We start from the raw sequence: 23,337 nt of genomic DNA, 5'->3' as shown, positions 1-23,337 counted from the left end.
AAATGAGAAAAAAAATCACTCTTATTTAATTACTCGAGTGAAGTATGATGCTAATTAAGAATTATTTCACTACCAAATTCTTCTTGCATGCAAGTATCTACCATATGAGCTAATACATGTAAAATAGTTACATAGCACTTGGTACAGAGTAAGTCCTCAGTATTTTTAGCTAATATTATCACCATCACTATCACCATCATCATCATCATCATCGTCGTCTTTAGGAAGTTCACATAATTCAATTCATCAAGCAATCCACAAACTCTTCTAAAGCATACTGGGGCATGCATCAGCCTCAAAGAATGTGAAATCTAGTGAGGTAAGGAGAAATGTCAACTGTAATTGAAATATGGTATGATAAGGCTACAGAGGTAAGGACAGAGTGCAATGGGAGCCTAGAGGAAGAGTGCCCAGTGCTCCAGGAACACAGTAACCCAGTTTTGGAAAAAGAAAGCTTCCCTGAAGAGTTTGCATGTAAGTGGAGACCTGAAGAACAAAGAGAAATCAGGCAAAAAGTGAGGGGAAAGGGCATTCCAAGAGAACGACGACATGTGCAAAGGTCGAGACCAGGATGAGAGATTTCAAGAAGACATGTTGGTGAATCTTTATTGAACCCACTGAGAGTAACAGCAAAAACTTGGAAACCACATAAATGCCCACTGAAAAATATATAGTGGCATAATTATACATATGTATTATACAACAGCAAAAATAACAAATAAGACATATACTGTCAACGTGGATGAAGCTCACAGTGTGTTGATCAAGTTGCAAAAGAATAAATATGCACTTCTATAATGAGAGAAAACTTTTGAAACAATATGATGCATTCCTTAAAGATGAATAGAAAAAGAGGTATAATCGAAATGCTAGCTGGGCACAGTGACTCACGCCTGTAATTCCAGCACTTTGGGAGGCTGAGGTGGGCAGATCACCTGAAGTCAGGAGTTCGAGACCAGCCTGACCAACAGGGTAAATCCCAGTCTCTACTGAAAATACAACAACAACAACAAAAAAAGAAATAACCAGAATGCCTCTTAGAGGGAGGAAGAAAATGAAATCAGGGAGAGGTACAGTAGAGATAAAATAAAGCAAAATGTTTTCTTTCTTAAGTGGGTATGTTCACGAAAAGATTTAGTCCTTCATTTTCTCTCAAGTCACCTTGACTCACCATCTCACTTACCATGGTGAATGATGCCCCGGTCTGCTAATTTCTGCATGAGTTTAATTGCCGTCTCTCTGTCGGAAGCCTCTTTGTGTTCAATCAGCCAGTCAATCAGTTCTTTTGCGACAAAACAGTTTGGGTAGGTCTTGAGATGATGACGTCTATCTTTAATAACCTTTTCTTCATGCAGCCTGAGCCTGAAAGAAAAATTAGCAATTACTTTGGAAATTTTGATGACAGCACAAATTATTAAATCAATCCCAGAGAGTAATAACACAACAGAAGTTCCAAAGGCATGAGAGTGTTATTGAGTATCTTTAGCTCACTTGGTGATTTCCATACTGTCAGAGCTCAAAGGCTCCAGAAAGTGACTCCAGCCTCTGATCTAGATAACAGAGGTAAATATGAGGGTAAAACAATCACAGTCAACCCAGAACTCTCCTGCCACTCCTGAGAGTGAGAAAAGCTCTCCATCCCCTACTCTGTCTCACTCCTTGCTTTTTCTCTCTCCAGTGGGGTTACTGTTTCAACCAGCAAACAAAAACCCTAGAAATATGCTGAAACAAAGTGCACCCTCTTTATCACAAATTATTCAGGGCCCACCCTACTTGTAGTCATTCATTCATATAACAAATATTAATGAATGTCTACTACCTGCCTGTTAGGTACTTCTAGGCACTAGAAACATACATCAGAGTGTGGTGGCTCACATCTGTAATCCCAGCACTTTGGGATATTGAAGCAGGAGGATCACTTGAGATCAGGAGTTTGAGACTACCCTGGCCAACATGGTGAAAACCTGTCTCTCCTAAAAATACAAAAATTAGCCAAGCATGGTAGCGGGTGCCTGTAATCCCAGCTACTCAAGAGGCTGAGGCAGGAGAATCACTTGAACCTGGGAAGTGGAGGTTGCAGTGAGCTGAGATCGCACCATTGCACTCCAGCCTAGGCAACAAGAGTGAAACTCCTTCTTAAAATATATATATACACATATATATATACATACATATACATATATATATATATGCGTCTTGAACTACTACTAGCCAATCTTGCCATCATAAAGGAAGAACCTGCCTAGAAAGAAATACAACACAGAGCAAAGTGGACCAGATAGATAAAGAGAGAGAGATAAAAGAGAGAGAGAGAAAGAGATTACAAACAACCCTGTTTGAGCACCTGAATTCAACAATTAATGAAGTCACCTAACCTGGGTTTAAATTACACGAATCGACACATTCCCTGTGCTTTAGTGAGTTGATTCAGGTATCTGTTACTAATACCAATATTGTCCCAATACACCCTCCACCTGAATGCCAGCTTGTGGCTCCATGCCACGGAATGTTGCCACAGTGGTGCCTTCAGAGACCACATAAATGGCCAGAGCTATGTACTCTGCACCCAGTGGTTCCACAACTTCCTAGGGTCTGTTTCTCATTCTCCTATCTCCTTCCCTTGTCCTGCTGTGATATGCACCTGTTGTCCTTGTTCCTAAACTCAAGCAGTTCCCCTGATCTGCTATTTCTGTTCTGCCATGGTCTGCTACGTCGTAGCCAGTATTTAGGAGTTAAAATATTTTGAGCAAAAGCCTGATATAAGCATCTATGAAGAAAGAAAATGAGTATTTTGGGCATGGAATTTATGACATCTATTTTGGTCACTCAAAGACTATCTTATATTTTTTATTACTGCTATTTGGCTGAATGCTAAATAATTAGGAATAAATGTTAATGATGCTTACTTATTGTACAGTGTTCTACCATCTGCCAATATTTATTATCTAAAACTTAAGAGTTAAGTCATACTACGCGATTGGCTAAGGAAAGGACATAGCAATGAATCCACTAGTAACAGAGATGAGGATATCAGTGATATCAGGAAAATACTAAAGGACAGGTATCCGATAGACCCAGAGAACATTCTCATAAGATGGTGGTGACAGAGTAGGGCTGCCAGGTTTGGGAAGGAAAAACCAGACAGGAAACCCAGTTAAATTTGAATTTCAGATAAATAGCAAACCATTGTGTAGTAAAAGCATGACCCAAATATTGCATGGGAACTACTTATACTTTAAAAAAACAATTCATAGGTCTGGTGTGGTGGCTCATGCCTGTAAGCCCAGCACTTTGGGAGGCCAAAGCGGGCGGATCACGAGGTCAGGAGATCGAGACCATCCTGGCTAACATGCTGAAACCCCGTCTCTGCTAAAACATATAAAAAATTAGCTGCGTGTGGTGGCAGACGCCTGTAGTCCCAGCTACTTGGGAGGCTGAGGCAGGACAATGGTGTGAACCCAGGAACCAGAGCTTGCAGTGAGCCGAGATTGCGCCACTGTACTCCAGCCTGGGCGACAGAGAAAGACTCCGTCACACACAAAAAAAACAACAACAAAAAATTCATTATACTGTATCTGTAATTCAAATTTTAGTGGGCACTCTGCATTTTCTGACAACCTTATGGGGGATATATTTTATTCAACTTGCAGGTTAGTACATTAGGATTAATATTTTATGCTAAAAAAGAAAGGAACCTACACTGATGCCAGAAGACACTTTGAGTCCTTAGGGCTTCCTCTTCTAGGGAAAGCTAGTTGTGTAATTTTTTTAGAGCACCTGAATCATCATGTTTAAGTATTTCAGAAGATACTTCAACCCATGTGCTTGGAACTAGACTAGCTTTCATTTGCCAAGGACCAGGTAGGAAATGGGAACTGCAAAGATTATAAATTGGTAAAGCTGGTGGAGTGAAACCAAGGCACCGAATCTCCCGTTCTTCATATTAAGGAAAATAATTAAAAAAAAAAAAAAAAAAAAAAAAAACAGTAAAAAGAAGTAGCCAGACAAGGAAAAAGAAACCCTAACTCCATAAATGTTTTTAAGTGGCATCTTAAGCAAATTAATGCTGGAACAGAAAACCAATACCACATGTTCTCTCTTCTAAAAGGGAGCTAAACATTGTGAACACATGAACATCAAGACGGGAACAACAGGCCGGCCGTTGTGGCTCATGACTGTAATCTCAGCACTTTGGGAGGCCGATACAGGTGGATCACTTGAGGTCAGGAGCTCAAGACTAGCCTGGCCAACATGGTGAAACCCCATCCCTACTAAAAATACAAAAATTAGCTAGGTATGGTGGTGCACGCCTATAATCCCAGCTACTCAGGAGGCTGAGGCAGGAGAATCTCTTGAAACCAGGAGGCAGAGGTTGCAGTGAGCCAAGATCGTGCCACTGTACTCCAGCCTGGGTGACAAGAGCAAAACTCTGTGTCAAAAAAACAAAAAGTAAACAGGCAACAATAGAACCTGGGGCTGATACGGTTTGACTGTGTCCCCACCCAAATTTCACTTTGAATTGTAATAATCCCCACATGTCAAGGGCAGGGCCAGGTGGAGAAAATTGAATCATGGGGCAGTTTTTCCCATACTGTTCGCTTGGTAATGAATAAATCTCGAGATCTGATGGGGTTTTTTTGTTGTTGTTTATATTATTTTTGTTTGTTTGTTTTTGAGATGGAGTCTCACTCTGTTGCCCAGGCTGGAGTCGAATGGTGCAATCTCGGCTCACTGCAGTCTCCACCTTCCGTGTTCAAGTAATTATCCTGTCTCAATCCCCGAGTAGTGGGGATTACAGCTGCGCGCCACCACTCCCAGCTAATTTTTTGTATTTTTAGTAGAGACGGGGTTTTGCCATGTTGGCCAGGCTGGTCTCGTACCCCTGACCTCAAGTGACCCACCCACCTCGGCCTCCCAAAGTGTTGTGATTACAGGCGTGAGCCACCACATCCAGCCCTGATGTTTTTATAAATGGGAGTTTCGCTGCACAAGTTGTCTTGTCCACCACCATGTAAGAAGTCCTTTTGATCTTCCTTTGCCTTCTGCCATGATGATGAGGCTTCCCCAGCCATGTGGAACTGACAGTCCATTAAACTCTTTCTTTTATAAATTACCTAGTCTCAGGTATGCCTTTATTAGCAGCATGAGAATGGACTAATACAGGGGCCTACTTTAGTGTGGAGGGTGGGTGGAAGGTGAGGATCCAAAAACTACCTGTTGCCTACTATGCTCCTTACCTGGATGGCGAAATAACCTGTACGCCAAACCCCTGCGACATGCAGTTTATTCATGTAACAAACCTGCACGTGAATTCCCTGAAGTAAAAATAAAGGTTGGAAAGAAAAGAATAATAAAATAAAAATAACAAACAAACAAAAGGAATCATGATATAATAAAGTGATTTAGGCCTATATTACAGACAGGGTGGATTAGCCTTAAAATACCCTCTACTCATTGAAATGACCAAAAAAAGGCTTTGTAATTTTTGAATAAAGGGAAAAGATGAAAAAATAAATAAAGTAGCAGTCAAAAAAACAAACAGGAGATTTTGGAGTGGCAAGGTAAGGCGAGTAGACTCTCATCACCTGGAAGCCTTGTTGCTAAGTCAATGAAATCCTCAGAATTTTCATTAATAACCCCAAAGTTTGAAGAAAAAAAAACCATAAATAACTGAGTTTTCTGTTTTCTGATTAGGAGACAGTTGAAATGGCTGATGGGGAAAGATAGGTGCAATGAAGGAAATGCAGAACTAGACCTTTTCTCTAACAGTGAAGCCTCCCAAGCTCAATAATAAATTTGGGGACCATTGCAGCGGCCAAAATATCCCTCCATAGCAGTGAGATCCATCTCTGACTATATGAAATGAACGCTAGGACAGGAAGTTGAACAAAACATCAGAAGCAAGACTCTCTCCTTTCCATCACCAGGAGCCCTTAAGCTGTAAAACAGTGGAACAAATAATTAGCTATCAAATTTAGCTCAGAGGGGAAAATGACATTCTGAGATGACTTAGGAAGGTGCTAAGGAGATGTCACCTGTCTTTATTTCCGAGCACAGATAGAGTATGGACAGATTGAAAGCATGGACAGAACTGTCTGCATTAAGCATAAACATCATGGGAAAAAGCAAACCGCTAGGTGATAATGTGAAGCAAAAATAAATAATACCAAAAAAAAAAAAAAAAAGAAAGAAAGAAAAAAGAAAAGAAAGGAAAAACAGAGGGAAAAGAAAAAGAGCATTCAGCAGATAAGAAGAATTCTGTCTGAAAGAAAACACAATTCAAGAAGCAGACAATTTCCTTAAAGTGTTCTGAACTATAAAAAATTTAAAAACAATTTCAAAAGAACATAAAGTCAGGAAAATAAGGACTCAAAGATAAAATAATTATGAAGAGGGAGATATAGATCTTGGAAAATAAATGAATGTCACACAGTTTATCAAGCAAATTATAAACTGTCAGGACAAATAAATCACATAGCTGAAAAATGAAATTCTTCTTGAAAAAATACTTTGATAAAACAAAGAAGGAAAAGCAATTAAAGCAGATAGTCTGGGCATGGTGGCTCACACGTATAATCCCAGGACTTTGGGAGGCTGAGGTGGGAGGATCAGTTGACCTCAGGAGTTCAAACGAGCCTGGGCAACATGGCAAAACCCCATCTCTACAAAAATACAAAAATTAGCTGGGTGTTGTGGCACACACCTGTAATCCCAGGTACCTGGGAGGCTGAAGTGGGAACATCACTTGAGCCTGGGAGGCGGAAGTTGCAGTGAGCCAAGATCATGCCACCGCACTCCAGCCTGGGCACCACAGAGAGACCTCATCTCAAAAACAAATAAATACATACATACATATACAGCAGACAGAAGTTAATAGACATGGAGATTTTTTAAGCCACTAAATCCATTCACAATATTACCTCAATATACATAATAAGTCTAAACAAAACCAACTAAAATAGCCTCTAGCACACAGCTCCAGGGAAGTCCTAGGTGATCTTTAGAACAAGAGGTGGCAGGAGTATTTCCCAGCAAGCCAACAAGGTTCAGTTCTTCCTTTTGACAACCAGGCCATGTTCTGGGATGGTGTTTCAGGAAGTGCAGACCCACCAACTCTTCCTGGGTCTGAAGTACTTCCTGGGGAGAAGCACTGCACACTATCCCTACGGTCCCACCATGGCCTGCTACATTTCCACTCCACACAGATTTGTTCATTTCCGACTATCATAGATTTCACCCCAAAATGTCAGTTCTGAGGACAATGAGAAAAACGGGATTAGGAAGACAAAGACTTGGTTCTCACCCTGGTGCTGCCAGTAACTCTATAACCTCTGAGCATCAGAGTTTTTATTGGTAAAATGAAGATAATTTTACGCATCTATGTGCTAGGGACAGTTTGAACTGCTTTATGGGCATTAATCCTCACAACTCCCTGAGGCCGTCAATTCTAAAACCACAAATGATACCTATGTAGAGTTGTAATTATTAATAATAAAAACTAAGCAGCAGCTTTAAAAAAAAAACAGTTTACATAGGGTGTGCTAAAGTCATCACATGAATCCTTCTAATTAATTCAGTGACAACGACACTGAGTAATTTGTTTAACATGCTCAGAGTGGCAGAATGCAAAATATTAATTCTTAGATGCGATGTCTGTCAGGAATCCAAGAATAATGAAGACCAATTTACTTAGAAATTAAAATGTGGAAGAACAAGCTACTGTGTAATTTGGTATATATAGTAGGAGGAGGAATATATTATGAGCCAAGAGATTTAGCTGCTGTAAACTTTCCAATCTAAAAGAATTATTAGGTAGTATTCATCTTTTTTTTTTCTTTTTTTGAGACAGAGTTTGACTCTTGTTGCCCAGGCTGGAGTGCAATAGTGCGATCTTGGCTCACTGCAACTTCCACCTCCTGGGTTCAAGCTATTCTCCTGCTTCAGCCTCCTGAGTAGTGGGGATTACAGGCGCCTGCCACCATGCCCAGCTAATTTTTTGTGTTTTTAGAAGAGATGGGGTTTCATCACGTTGGCTAGGCTGGTCTCAAACTCCTGACCTCTGGTGATCCGCCCACCTCGGCCTCCCAAAGTGCTGGGAATTACAGGCCTGAGTCACTGCACCCAGCCTATTTATCTTTAAATACTACAGAATAATTAGCCGGGCGTGGTGGTGTGTGCCTGTAGTCCCAGCTACTCCAGAGGCTGAGGCAGGAGAATTGCTTGAACCCAGGATGCGGAGGTTGCAGTGAGCCAATAGCGTGCCACTGCACTCCAGCCTGGGTCACAGAGCAAGACCCTGTTTCAAAACAAAAAAAAACTACAGAATAGAACCTTTCGGTTATTATCCTTCCATGACCCTTGGGCTTAGGGTTAATTCTTGAACATTCCTGATTTCCACGAATTCCCTGCAAGGGTGGAAGGGGAGAAGTACTACACACTATTCCTACTGTCCCACTGGGGCCTGGTACATTTCCATGTTTAAGAAAACTGAGCACGATGGGCAGGGCGGGGGGGGGGGGGGGGGGGGAGGAAAAAATTTTGGATCCAGGATATAGCCTAGAACTCAGTATTTTTAGACATGTCACCAGGGGTTAAAATCTGTAAGAAGTGTGCTATTATCTTTTTTTCTTTTGCAGTCAGAAACACAGAATTCTAAAAATGAGCTTTGAAAATTGTATATTCCAGAAAAACTATCCCAATAAAGAGATAAAAATTTTCACACTGCACACATATAAGTGTTTTGCCTGGCACAGCAAATACTTAATATTTGGTGAACCAATGAATGTATAAGGACACTAATAGAAATGATGTTATTTTCAGCTGGGCGCAGTGGCTCACGCCTGTAATCCCAGCACTTTGGGAGGCCGAGGTAGGCGGATCACCCAAGGTTAGGAGTTGGAGACCAGCCTGAGCAATGAGGCAAAACCCCATCTCTACTAAAAATATAAAAATTAGCTGGGTGTGGTGGCACATGCCTTTAGTCCCAGCTACTATGCTGGCTGAAGCGGGAGGATCACTGGAACCCGGGAGGCAGAGGTTGCAGTGAGCTGAGATTGCACCACTGCACTCCAGCCTGGGTGACAGAGCAAGACGCTGCCTCAAAAGAAAAAAAAAATTATTGGAGCAAAGGTAAAAAATAAATAAACGAATAAATAAATAAATAAACTCAGTGCTAAAAGTCATCAAGGAAACTGGACCATCAGGAAGGAGAGGGGAGTGGAGGCAGCAGAGAGAAGCCAAGAAAGCAACAGGAAGCCCCTAAAGCAGCAAGAGGGATCCAAGAGGAACAAGTTGCAGGAGTTCCTCAGTTGCTTAGAGTTTTCCAGTTCCTCTTCCAAGCCATGTGCACTCCTATAATAACCAAGACACTGCCAATCCCCTCAGGGGGCTGAGTGGGCCTCGACTCCCTGAATCCAAAAGAACCTCACCTACCCCGGAGCTAAGGAGGCCTGCCACCCTGACCCTAGGCCTCCTCTTCAGCTTCCTTGTCTCTCTCACCTCCCAGTCACATGCATTCCTGCTTTGTACTCTGAATATTCTGAACTCTTCTTCAGCCTCTGAACCCTCCATGCTAATCACCCGCCATGCCTCTGCTTAGAATGCTCCTTCTTCCTGCCTTCAATAATTCAAAACAATTTCACTTCTCTTCAAGGGTCAGCTTTTCAAGGGCATCTCCTCTGTGAACATTTTCCCAGCCTTTCAAAGCCAGAAAACAGCCTTCTCTCTCCTCTATTCTCCCACAATATTTTAGCGCTAACAGTAAAGCATTCATCGCACTGTATTACAACTAGATGACATCAGGGATACTAAAGGAGAGTTGCTTATTTGTTGTTGCAATTCTAGTGCGTAGCAAATAGTAGGAGATAGCAATCTCATTGATGTGAAAGCTAATTTGTGCATATTATGTATTCAGCATGGTGGGAAGCATAGCTAGAATAGCTTTCTGAGCAGCAGAGTCCCAATCAATCCACATTAAACCATTGGGAAGAGTGACCATCTGTATTTTAGCTGCATTTTCAATCCCACTGGCTATGAAATATAAATTAAGAAAAAAGAAAAAAAAAAAACCTTCCTATTATTCATCTCAGACAGCTGGTTCACAGGCTTTAGATTCAAGGTGATTCTGTAATGTTCTATTCCTGTCCAGCTAACCAGCTGCTGAAATTGCATCAGACCATTTCCTCTTCCAGCCCTAAGAGAACAAACATTACTGGGTGCAGGGTGTTAATAATACCTGCAAAATCACTGTCCATCTGATAAGAAAAGTAGAAATTGTTTTTCAAAAATAGCTTGCAGAGAACTGCAGCAGATTGTGGGACTCAGGGAACAAAGGGGAGATTGAAACCACATATTTTCATTTTAAAACAGCGTCATAAATCTCAGCCAAAGTAAACAGTTTAACAAACACAGCAAGCCAAATAGTGGGGCTGACAGTGTGAGCCTGTGATTTGGGCGACAGTATTGACATAGATGTGCTTTAAGCTACAGCTATCCTCCTTTCCAGATGTTCTGCAACAGCCTATATCTGTCCTTGGGGATCTGAGAACCCGGGGAAAGTCACTCTTTATCACTCACCCTTGAAAGACACTGAGTCTAAAAGAAAAAAACAAAAACAGGAAAAATGAAATCTAACACACTGCGTATCCTTTTACTACTTGAACTTATTTTCTAATTCTGATTTTTAATTATCAAAATAATATATGCCTACAGTCGAAAAGAATTCAAATATGTATAAAAATGAAAATTAAAAGTCTCTTTCCTTGGTTCAGATGAACAGACAATTATTAAAGCTGGGTTAACTGGCAATGAACTGATCATTGCTGAAGCTAGGAGATGGGGACATAGGAGGTCACTATGTTTCTACCTACTGTGCCATACATATGTTTGAGGCTTTCCTTGACCTCCACCCCAAAGAAACCTAATGTAATAGCTGCTTATGTATTCTTACAGAAATCCTCTATGTATGTGCACACATATGGCTATATATGTATATTTTTTACATGAAATGGGATCATAATACACTTTTCATGTAGTTTTGCTTCAAAAAAATGCTTGAGTTTTCCCAACCTGATCAGAACAAAAGAACAAATACAGAAATAGGCAGGAAAGAGAATAGAACTGGTTCCTGTAAATAGAGCACAGGTGATTCTGTAGAGCCAGAAACAATCGGTCTTGGACAACACATGCGCACACACACACACACTGCAAATAGCTGTAGTAACCACTTTATAATGTGGTCCATGGCCAGGCATGGTGGCTCAGGCCTGTAATCCCAGCATTTTGGGAGGCTGAGGCGGGCGAATCACCTGAGGTCAGGAGTTCAAGACCAGCCTGACCAACATGGAGAAACCCTGACTCTACTAAAAATAGAAAATTAGGCCAGGCACGGTGGCCCACGCCTATAATCCCAGCACTTTGGGAGGCCAAGGCAGGTGGATCACGAGGTCAAGAGATCAAGACCATCCTGGCCAACATGGTGAAACCCTGTCTCTACTAAAAATACAAAAATTAGCTGGGTGTGGTGGTGCATGCCTGTAGTTCCAGCTACTCGGGAGGCTGAGGTAGGAGAATCGCTTGAACCCAGGAGGCAGAGGTTGCAGTGAGCCAATATCACGCCACTGCATTCCAGCCTGGCAACAGAGCAAGATTCCGTCTCAAAAAAAAAAAAAAAAAAAAAAATAGCCGGGCATGGTGATGCGTGCCTGTAATCCCAGGTATTCAGGAGGCTGAGGCAGGAGAATCACCTGAATCCAGGAGGCGGAGGTTGCAGTGAACTGAGATCGCGCCATTGCACTCCAGCTTAAGCAACAAGAATGAAACTCCATCTCAACAACAACAAAAAAAAGGTGGTCCATGCCAAATGTTTTACTAGCAATGGCTCTGTGAATAAAGAACAAATCAGAGTCCCAACTTCTATACAGAGCCCTTCCAGGGCTCATGTCAAGTTAGTACAAAGCAAAGTTCCATGCAAGCTCTGTGTCTTGTCACTGCAATGGATTGAGAGGATAAACATACCCAGGAAGGAAGCATGTTTCATTCTGAATCTCATATATCATGTACCGTCTTTGAAATCAACATGGAGTATTAGCAGAGTGAGACAATGTAACACACATAAGAGGGCATGTTTGCTCGTTTCTGTTTGCCAACATAATTTCACAAAGCCCTTGACTCTGTAACAATGTGTAGCTCTCTAGACAGATACTTCGAAGAAGAAACAGGATAGAGCACACAGCCCCCTAGGTCTCTTGCCTGAGTCACCATACTCCTTAAAAGATAAATGAGGCCCCACACCATGGCTCACGCCTGTAATCCCAGCACTTGGAGGCCAAGGCTGTCAGATTGCTTAAGCCCAAGAGTACGAGACCAGTCTTGGCAACATGGTGAAACCCCATCTCTATCAACAAAAATAAAAAAATTAGCTAGGCATGGCAGCACACGCCTCAGCGTGGGTGACAAATCTAGACCCTGTCTCAAACAAACAAACAAAAAAGCAAATAAATAAACAAATGATAAAGGACTCTAGTCCTTGCCTTTTCCTACCCATAAGATAACATCTGAAGGGGTTAGTAATTATGCCTCTGTAATCTACAACCAGATGCACTCTTACATCCAAACCTTGACGTGATTCAGCTTAATGTAATTTCTGAACAAGTCTGATGTGATTTTGCATGTTGAACCTCCACCACCTGTATATAGGCAATGGGCTGAAATACTGTGCCGGGGCAGTTAGATAGAACCTCTCTAAAGGGCTGCTCCTGAGCTCCTGGCCCCTGTCTATAGTCCTCAGTAAGCCTTCCAAATAAAACTAACTTTAATTATTTAAAAGCATAACTTTTTCTTTGGTGGACAGCAGACAGAGTAACAGTCATACCTTACATCTGAATGGAGCCATAATACACTATCAGAGTTGAGCCTTATAATATCCCTGTCGGCTGGGTGCTGTGGCTTGTGCCTGTAATCCCAGTATTTTGAGAGGCCGAGGTGGGTGGATCACTTGAGGTCTGGGGTTTCAGACCACCCTGGCCAACATGGTAAAACCCCATCTCTAAAAAAAAAAAAAAAAAGCAAAAAAATTTAGCCTAGCATGGTGGCAAGTGCCTGTAATCCCAGCTACTTGGGAGACTGAGGCAGGAGAATCACTTGAACCCAGAAGGTGGAGGTTGCAGTGAGCTGAGATCACGCCACTGCACTCCAGTCTGGATGGCAGAGAGAGACTTCATCGTAAAAATAATAATAATAATAATAATAGTAATAATAATAATAATAATAATAAATATCCCTGTCAATCAAGAAGGCAATGTCATTATTAATAATTTGATAGATAAGGAAGGAAGGAAGCTTGGAAAAATTAAAGTGACTTGCTCAAGTCACATTTTTAATGAAGAGTCAGGACTTGAATCCAGATCTTCTGATTTCTATGTTTAGAGAGCTTTCTGTGCTACCAAATGGTAAATGGCAGAAGTATCTGTCTTCTGCCTATTTTATGCTCATACAGGCTAAGAAGAAGAAAACATTCTAGCTATGTTAAAGTGCCATGATAAAAGTGAGAATGTATGTAATTTATATATCACACAGATACTGCTACCAATATAAATACAGATGGGGCTCAGAGAAGTGCCTACAAAAGAAGTCATCACATTGTCCTCATGTTTGCATGAGCCAATGTTGTATGATTAAGATGACACTCCTGGGCAGCATCCAGGAAATGGGGTTGGTGAGTTAGACCATTCCAAAGAGTTGGTGTCAATGCATGTGGGACACATAATGAATACTTTTTAATGATGTGTGTGTAAATGTTCACCAGGCCCTTTCAATCTCTCATCTCATCCTTGAGATAGGAGGTAAATACAGGGTCCCTAAGTCAGCCTTCCTTATTGCCTTTGACTTGAGACTTTTACTGCATTCTTCCTCCATGTGAGCTCTTTTCCAAAAGGTCTCCAATAACAAGCAAAGAAGAGAGATTACATCAACATCTCCACCTCTGATCTAGCCCTCTGATAACCAGAAGAATGGTGCTCCTCCCACTTGCAAAGTACCTTTCCAAGAAGCACCAAGACTTTTTTTTTTTCCAAACAGATCATTGTTTGCTTACACACCAGCCCCAGGAGTATTAGGCCTCTAATTGCCATTTTTCAGCTGAAGAAACAAGCCCAGAATCATTCAGGGAACTTGCTGAGGACAGAGTGACTCAAAAGATCAGTACTGGTTACCTCATCACAAGTCCTTGCTGTCTTGGTAGAAGACAGGGGTAGCACACTCCCTGCCCTGTGGCATCTGCTTCCTTCCAATCTGGGTCCCCGTCCCTGCTGTGCCCTCTGTAATGAGACGAAGCTGTGTCTTGGCTCCTTCCTTTCCACAAACACAGGGGATTGCTCTTCACTTACAACACTAGTTCTCAAACTGCGGCATACATTGTGTCCCTTCCCTCACTCCTGGTCTCCAAGGTCAAGCATACGGTCAATAATCATTGTTATTCAGGTGGCAGCAAGTAGGAGAGAAGAAAGGAAAGCATAGCTTCCAGTTGGGATAAGGGGCCCAGTTGCATTCGTTAGCCAATTGACTTCCTGCCATGCTAATTCACTATTCACCATTCACTCAGAGCAGACCTGTAGAGCTAGACAGCTGGGGTTCAAGTCAACGTCCACCCATTATTCACTGTGTAACTTTGGACAAAGCATTCAACTTCTCAGTGCCTTCACTTTCTTATCTATAAAATGGGAATGATAGAGTATGTCTCATAGGGTTATTGAGAGGATTAAATGAGAGTCAGATTTTGCCAGAAGTGCCATCAAGAGGCCACTAAGTAGCATTTCAGCTTTTTTTTTTTTTTTTTTTTTTTAAGAAATGAAGTCCTGAATCAAGGAACAATTAATTGATTGGCAACTACTGGAGAGACTTGGCTGTTCTCTTTTGTTAAAGGATTAGAAAGAGCCCTTCTGGTGGAGTGGTAAGTCAAAGCAGAGAAAAGTCCAGGGGAGAGAGTGCTTGGCCACTCCTTACTGCGAGGTTTGCTGGAATCAATCTCATGTCTTCTATGGTATCAACCTAACTGATAGCAAAAATCACTTAATTGTCTTAACTGGAAAGAAATGTCAGGCAACCTACTTCAAGTCCTTGCCAATATCACTGTTTTCCAGCTGGAAAAACGGAGACTTACAGAAGTTAGGTAACTTGCCTCTTTTCCCAGATGAGACTTCCACCTTGACCTCCTGACTGCTACCAGAATATTGGCTGAGTGCCACTATGGAAACAGAAGTTGCTAATCTAATGCTTTAACCAAGAGTGGACCGCTGATGAGAAAGCCAGCCTGGGATCTGTTTGTGACAGCCCTGCAAGTCATCTCTGAAAACACCCAGATGATACTCACTCTTGAGAAAGACACTGCATTGCAATGAAACGTTTAGTCCTGGAAACTGAAAACATCTTCCCTAAGAAGAAATAGTCTCAGGGACAATTTTAGACAAAGACAAAATATATAGAAAGATCAAATATAAAAAATTATTTACATAATAACAAATAGGCCAGGTGTGGTGGCTCACGCCTGTAAGCTCAGCACTTTGGGAGGCTGAGGCAGGCAGATCATAAGGTCAAGAGATCGAGACCATCCTGGCCAACACAGTGAAACCCACCTCAACTAAAAAATACAAAAATTGGCTGGGCATGGTGGCATATGCCTGTAGTCCCAGCCATTTGGGAGACTGAGGCAGGAGAATTGGTTGAACCTAGGAGGCAGAGGCTGCAGTGAGCCAAGATTGCGCCACTGCCCTCTAGCCTGGCAACAGGCTGGATAATAATATTACCCAATATACCACCCCCTCATGGAATATAAAAATACACACCAGGTAACCTGCAGACTGCTGCAACTATTACAGTCAGAGAAGGTGAAAGCAGTAATTCTCAAAAATAGACTGTGTTAGAATCACCTGAAGGACTTGTAAAACACAGAAGGCTGGGCCCCACCTCCTGTGGTTTGTAATTCAATAGGTTTGGGGTGGGCCCAAGGATTTGCAGTTTTCAAAAGTGCTTGGGGGGTTGGCAGGCTCACGCCTGTCATCCCAGCACTTTGGGAGACCCAGGCAGGTGGATCACCTGAGGTCAGGATTTCCAGACCAGCCTGGCCAACATGGTGAAACCCCGTCTCTACTAAAAGTACAAAAATTAGCCTGGCGTGGTGGCAAGCACCTGTAATCCCAGTTATTAGGGAGGCTGAGGCAGGAGAATCACTTGAACCCGGGAGGCAGACGTTGCAGTGAGCCAAGATTGTGCCATTGCACTCCAGCCTGGGCAACGGAGCGAGACTTCATCTCAAAAAAGAAAAAAAAAAGGCTTGGGTGATGCTGATGATACTGATTAGGGACCACACTTTGCAAACCCAGTGGGGATGGAATGAAACAGAGCCAACATTGCGTTATGAAATAAATAAGAGGGTGGGTGTGGTGGCTCATGCCTGTAATTCCAGCATTTTGGGAGGCTGAGTCGGACAGATCACTCAAGGTCAGGAGTTCGAGACCAGGCTGGGCAACATGGCAAAACCCCGTCTCTACTTAAAAAAAACAAAAATTAGACAGGTGTGGTGGCACTCGCCTGTCATCCCAGCTACTTGGGAGGCTGAGGCAGGAGAATCACTTGAACCCAGGAGGTAGAGATTGCAGTGAGCCAACATCGTGCCACTGCACTCCAGCCTGGGTGACATAGCGAAACTTCTCAAAAAAAGAAAAAAAGAAAGAAAAGGAAAGGAAAGGAAAGAAAAGAAAAGAAAAGAATACCTGGGTAGGTATTAAAGCCATTCCATTTTGATGGGGAAGAAATTTAAACTAGAAAGCCTCAGGATTTAGAAAGAAAAGCAGGAGGGCTTGTCCCGCTGATAGGAGAGGATGCAGAGAGGTGGCACTAGGGCATGGTGTCAACTTGACAATTGTCCAAGCCTCGATGGAACAACAGAAGCCAGGGCCTGTGTTGTCTCTAGGAGGAGTCAGGACACCTAACTGAAGAATGTGCATTGCTGGTTTAGGTAACGTGGCCTAGGGAGATCTCTCACCCAACTAGACCTCAGCTTCCTGAGGAAACTGACTGGATTTATCTCTAGAATCTCTCAACTCAAACTTCTCAGGTTTTTATGGACACCCTGATGAACCTTGAGAAATAAAAACATTTTATCTGAGGAATATGAGCCCCTTTAAACTATCAGGCTTAGAAAGACATTTACAAAGTAACAGCAGTCACATCCCAGTCTCACTTGGGCTAAATAATTACCTCTTGAAGCCACTTAGTTTGTGGGCTACAGACTGACACTAAGTAGCCATAAAGTGCCATATACTCTGTAGTTCAACAATATACAGCCAATCACCAATCAATGTTATTTCTGTAAACCAATGAAAATCCCTGATGAACAACTTTTGTCATTGCCCCCTCTCCTGGTTCGTCTTTTTTTTCCTTTAAAATGTGAATCTCTCTTTTGTTTTCCAGACCACTCCCCAAGGCAGCTTGGAAGTGCCTGGTGCTGCAGTCCTCAAACTTTGAGCTTGAATAAACTCTTTAAACTAGATTCTGGCCAGGTGCAGTGGCTCATGCCTATAATCCCAGCACTTTCGGAGGCTGAGGCAGGGGGATCACTTGAGGTCAGGAGTACGAGACCAGCCTGGCCAACACGGTAAAACCCCATCTCTACTAAAAATACAAAAATTAGCTGGGTGTGGTGGCAGGCGCCTGTAATCCCAGCTACTAGGGAGGCTGAGGAGGGAGAATCTCTTGAACCCTGGAGGTGGAGGTTGCAGTGAGCCAAGATTGGGCCACTGCACTCCAGCCTGGGCAACAGAGCAAGACTCCATCTCAAAAAAAAAAAAAAAGAAAACTAGATTTTAGGTTGACAGCCTCTAGGATACATCCTCACACACAAGATCAAAATAGAATCAGCTGTGTTGGGCACATTTTGTACTGAAAAGATCTACCGTAAACCACAAGGCCAGGGAGCACAAAACAGCAAATCTCATTTCCTTTGGGCTTCCAAACAAGGATGAACACATTCAAGTGAATCTTGTGCTAAGCATGCTGTACAAACACTGTCTAGGGTTACGATCATCTATTTTCAGTTCACAGGACAGATGCTGAGGCTGCCAAAGTGCCACAGGCTTTGAGTGTTGCACGTTTATGACATGAAAATAGACAAGGTTTCTCTGGATTTAAAAATATTTCAAGTCTTCAGAAGTGTTCTCAGGGACATTCGCGGCTATCGCGGGGGCAGCTTTCAGTTAAGGGGCTGGCAAAAATTTCTCAGCCGAAACACATTTATTGATTCCCAACTGCATACCTGGCATAGCTGAAACAACTGTTCATGCCGGCCCAGTTTCTGGAGTTCAAGGATTATGTAACTGAAACAGGTGTTGTTTCTTCCAAATGAAAATGTTGTATTCTATATGTTAGGGAATTGTGTGTGTGTATGCCAAAGTTTCCTTAACGTGTTAAAACTCAATCTAGCCAACATTATTTTCCTCTTCAAATTTTAGCCCAATCCTTCCTTTCTGCCTCTTCCCTATATTTAGGCTACTTCCTTTTCAGAATATGCTCTCCCTCTTTTCCTATTTATCTACCAAACTCAGATGCCTCAGCCTTCTTCCATGATGTGTTCTTTCATCCAACAGATACGATCTACTTTCTAAAATGCATGTTTACCTATATAATATTTTGTATTACTTAAATCTTCTTTGCATTAATTCTCTTCAAGTATACTACAAATTTGATGAGTAAAAAAACTATCTCATTCTTCTTTCATATTTCCCAAAGTGTGTGGGACAGGGCTTAGGGTAACTGACACTCTGTGAGTAGAAAGGTTTGGATTTTCATCTTCGTTTCAGGCTGGACAGAAAGAAACCATAGTGCAGTACAGAATGCAAACCTTGAGCCTCTAGTGTGGGGTCCTTTGACAGTTGTGTCGATAGCAGTCATGTCCATGGAAGAGAAGGACTTCAGAATGTTTCTGCCATCAACTTTCTATTAATATGAAGAAGTATTTGGACTACCCATGTATGTGTTTAGTTCCACTGGATAAGAAATGTTACATAACCCTTCCTTCAGGAGGGCACAGGTTATTCTTCACAGAAGGTGTACACAGCAGGGGCCGGGTGTGGTGGCTCAGGCCTGTAATCCCAGCACTTTGGGAGGCTGAGGCGGGTGGATCACCTGAGGTCGGGAATTCAAGACCAGCCTGACCAACACGGTGAAACCCTGTCTCTACTAAAAATACAAACTTAGCCGGGCATAGTGGCACATGCCTGTAACCCCAGCTGCTTGGGAGGCTGAGGCAGGAGAATCGCTTGAACCTGTGAGGCGGAGGTTGCGGTGAGCCAAGATGGCGCCACTGCACTCCAGTCAGGGTGACAAGAGCGAAACTCCGTTTCACAAAAAAAAAAAAAAAAAAAAAAAAAAAGAATGTGTGTACACAGCACAGTCCTGGCTGTGGCTGAAGCTCTGTCTGCTGTCAGGATCCAGGCAGGTCTGGATAGGTGTAACTCAGTCTGGTTCACAGGGCACTCCAGGAGACAATGGACAGCTGAGCAAAGAAGTCAGAGCATTAGCTAGCAGGGAAATTGATAGAAGGCCACAGTATCCAGTCAGTTCCAAAGATAAAGAGCCAACACTGAAGGTGCTCCTGTTCACTAAAGTCCTGTGAGGCAATGGGCAGAGGCAGCTCTGCTGCATTGAAAAGATAAAACGGCACCCACCAAAAATGCTGAATACTGAAAATCTCAGATGCAGTGATGGAAACACACACACACACTAGGAAACAAAAAAGCCACAAATGATCCCAAACCACTCCACATTAAGCATTTTGGGGGTTAACTATCCCTTACTCATCATTAACTCACGTAGTCAAATGTTTAGGCCATCTTTAGTACTCAGTGCAGACATCAAATACACGTGGTGCCGTGATTTCTTTTTATGTCTAACAGAATGTGAGTTAAAAATGAAGCCTGGGGGCCAGGTGTGGTGGCTCACGCCTGTAATCCCAGCACTTTGTGAGGTCGGGGCGGGTGGATCACTTGAGGTCAGGGGTTCGAGACCAGCCTGGCCAACATGGTGAAACCCTGTCTCTATTGAAAATACAAAACTTAGCCGGGCACCTACAATCTCAGCTACTAGGGAGGCTGAGGCAGGAGAATTGTTTGAACTCGGGAAGCAGAGGTTGTAGTGAGCCGAGATCGTGCTATTGCACTCCAGCCTGGGCAACAGAGCAAGACTCTGTGTCAAAAAAATAAAAAATAAAAAATTAGGACTGAAAAAAATTCAAAAACCCTAAAAATTTATATTTCACTATTGACTATGTAGAAAACAAACATGTTTCCCAGGGCTGCATAAAAAATGCTATTTCACATATCTGATACTATCATCAGGAAAATCTTCTTTTCTATGTCTGTTAGACACAGCCAGTGAAAAGCAGCTTCTGGTAATCTGTGTATTGGTTTACACCAGGTTTGCATGTTCCCTTTCTTAACATAGGTGCTCTGACTCTTGTAGGTGTTCTATACACTTAGAGTCAAATTTTCGGGCTACCTGTTTCCCAGTGTAGCCCTGAGTACTCTTGGTATATGCCTGTATATGACCAGACTTTGGTAGATACAATCTCATATATCTACATATACCTCTATCTGGATCCCCAGGTCACTCAAACAGTTTGAGGATCAGAAAAAAAATACAAGAGGCACCAAAACCATTATCAACCGCCAAGTGGAAACTTATGTCAGGTGTGAGTGAGACTTTAGGTGGTAGCTCCAGATTATCCAGTGTTCTATGTATCTGATACCTAATGAGGTTCTGCATAATAATAAATGCAAATTTCATGTGCTCAGCACATTATGGCTTATAAGTTACCTCTACATACTGCATCTCATTTGCAAAAACTTGATTTGGCAAACAAGCATGTAACCTAGTTGAGAGATGATTAATCCCTGTCTGTAGACGAGAAAAAGGTTCAGAAGTCTGGTGATTGGAGTTGGTTATTAATAGTTTGCAAGTGGCAGGGCCACATATAGAACCTAGAACTTAAGGTTTTTCACTCATCAAGACTCACATTTGAAAGAGTATATTTAGTCTTATTAATATTTCTGCATGGTTTGCAATTGGTTACATTAATGGCTTTATCTGTAGTGTTATTTTGCATATTTATACCTTTCATGCCACCCTAAAGTCTCTGCTTTCTCTCTGTAACTTTCTATTTTCCTATGGTAGATGGGCAGGCATTCAAACTCTGCTGATGCCTATATAAAGACGGAAAACTTAACTCTATTTAGAGTCCCAAGAATGCCGACAGGGTGCCAAACACCTGTGGCTACTTATAAAATACAGCACTTATTAAGCCAAAGACCGTGTCTTCTAAAGATAGCTAGGTAACTAAAGATTTCATCAGTTATCTGTCACATTCTCCTGACAGCTGTCATTTGAACTGGGGTGGCACTTGGCAAGAACTAAAAAGTCACACTCTATTAATTAGGCTACCAGAGGCAAGGTAGGCAAGCTGAAAGAGGACCCTTTGGAAATCATTAAGATTCTAGAGAGCCTTTGAAAGTCTTTTCTCAACTTAACATAATCACGCTACTGCACCTGTCTCCAATATCGTTCCATCCTAGCATTTGTTATTATGTGAGATGCTAGGAAGCAAAGCCAGTATGACAAACTCTCACTCCAGGCACCAAGAAGTAAATGATACTTGTGTTCTGAGAAGTAGCGGGCTATATGTCATGGTTTTTAAATGAGGCCCTGGCATCTATTTTAGCCTAGGGCTCTGTTCCTTGGTGACTCTAATTTACATCACAGTTACATTTGCCCTGGGGGAATCTGATAACTCTCTGATTTATTTTTCCAATGAAACGTAAAATGTCCAGAAAACGAGCCTGCGTTTATCAGACTTGTAATTTTCCCATTGATGACACAAGGGAAGCTCAGGGACAAACAGCTTGATTCAATAGCAACTCAAGTCCTCAATTTCTTTGTTGTAAGAAAAGAGCTGCAACCAGCCTGGCCAACATGGTGAAACCCCATCTCTACTAAAATGACAAAAATTAGCCAGGCGGGGTGACGCGTGCCTGTAGTCCCAGCCACACTTGTCCCACAAGACTGCGCCCACTCCAGATAGCAATTACAAGTAGCAGGCGGTCATCTATACTTTTAACTGACTGGCTTTAAATCAAGGTTCCCATCATCTCCTCCACATGTTCAAATAATTTGTTGGGAAGGCTCACAGAAGTCATGGAAACACTTACATTTATTGGGTTAAAATTTTTTTTTCATTTTTTTTATACTGCCAGGGTCTTGCTATGTTGCCCAAACTGGCCTGGAACTCTGGCCTCAAGCCATCCTTCTGCCTGGGCCTACCCAAAGCACTGGGGTTGTGAGTGAGCCACTGTGCCTCACCCATTACTGGTTTTTAATCCAGTGTATTAGAGGGGATACTGATGAACGCCTGATGGAGATGGATAGGGCAAGGTACAGAAAGCGGGACACAGAGCTTCCATGCCCTCTCTTGGCCAGCCACCCTCCCAGCACCTACCCATGTCAGCAACTCAGAAGCTCATCAAATTTCATTGTTCAAGAGCCTTAGTTTGATCTCCAGCCTCCTTCGGCCTCCACTTTTCCTGGTGGTTGGTGGATGGGGTTGAAAGTTCCAACCCTCTCATCCTCTAATCACTTGGTCTTTCTGATGGCCAGCCCCATTGTGAGGCTAGCTAGGGGTCCCACCCGAAGTCACTTTATTAACATAAACTCAGTTGTGCTAATAAGGGCTTATTATAACAATAGACTCCCTTGTCACTTGGGAAATTCTGAGAGTTTAAGCTCTGTGAGGAACCAGGGACTAAATACATTTCATATTATATCACAGTAACTCAATTGCCCTCCATTGATTCGTGGATTCTTATTTTCCTTTCTTCCCCCCCCCCCCCCCCCCCTTTTTTTTTTGAGACAGAGTTTCTTTCTGTTGCCAGGCCGGGGTGCAGTGGCATGATCTCGGTTCACTGCAACCTTCAAGTGATTCTCCTGCCTCAACCTCCCAAATAATTGGGAAGACAGGCATGCACCACCACGCCCCACTAATTTTTGTATTTTTAGTAGAGATGGGGTTTCACCATCTTGGCTAGCCTGGTCTCAAATGCCTGACCTCAAACGATCCGCCTGCCTTTGTCTCCCAAAGTCCACCACGCCAGTCCTTATGTTCTTTCTCTACCTAAAAAGTCATTTCCCTAAGGGCAGGAATTATGGTGTCTATTTCTTGATATTTTGTTTAGTACAAGCAAAAGCTGGTCCCACAGGCCCTCAATAAATATTTATAGACTGATTAACTAAACATAA

At 42.5% G+C, this 23,337-nt stretch overlaps 1 protein-coding gene across 1 annotated transcript in view; it reads right to left on the bottom strand.

Annotated features, from left to right (window-relative positions):
• Window positions 1–23,337, bottom strand: part of DEPTOR (DEP domain containing MTOR interacting protein) — a 185,524-nt gene that overhangs the window by 128,417 nt on the left and 33,770 nt on the right. Inside the window, exon 2 of the mRNA XM_023224703.1 lies at window positions 1,184–1,362. Within this exon, the coding sequence (XP_023080471.1) occupies window positions 1,184–1,362 (179 nt within the window). The remainder of the gene's footprint in view (window positions 1–1,183; window positions 1,363–23,337) is intronic.

This window comes from Piliocolobus tephrosceles, chromosome 7, assembly GCF_002776525.5.
Source record: "Piliocolobus tephrosceles isolate RC106 chromosome 7, ASM277652v3, whole genome shotgun sequence".
In the NCBI taxonomy this organism is placed as follows: domain Eukaryota; kingdom Metazoa; phylum Chordata; class Mammalia; order Primates; family Cercopithecidae; genus Piliocolobus; species Piliocolobus tephrosceles.
Note: the sequence above shows the minus strand (reverse complement) of the source record. Positions and strands in the feature narration are given on the sequence as shown.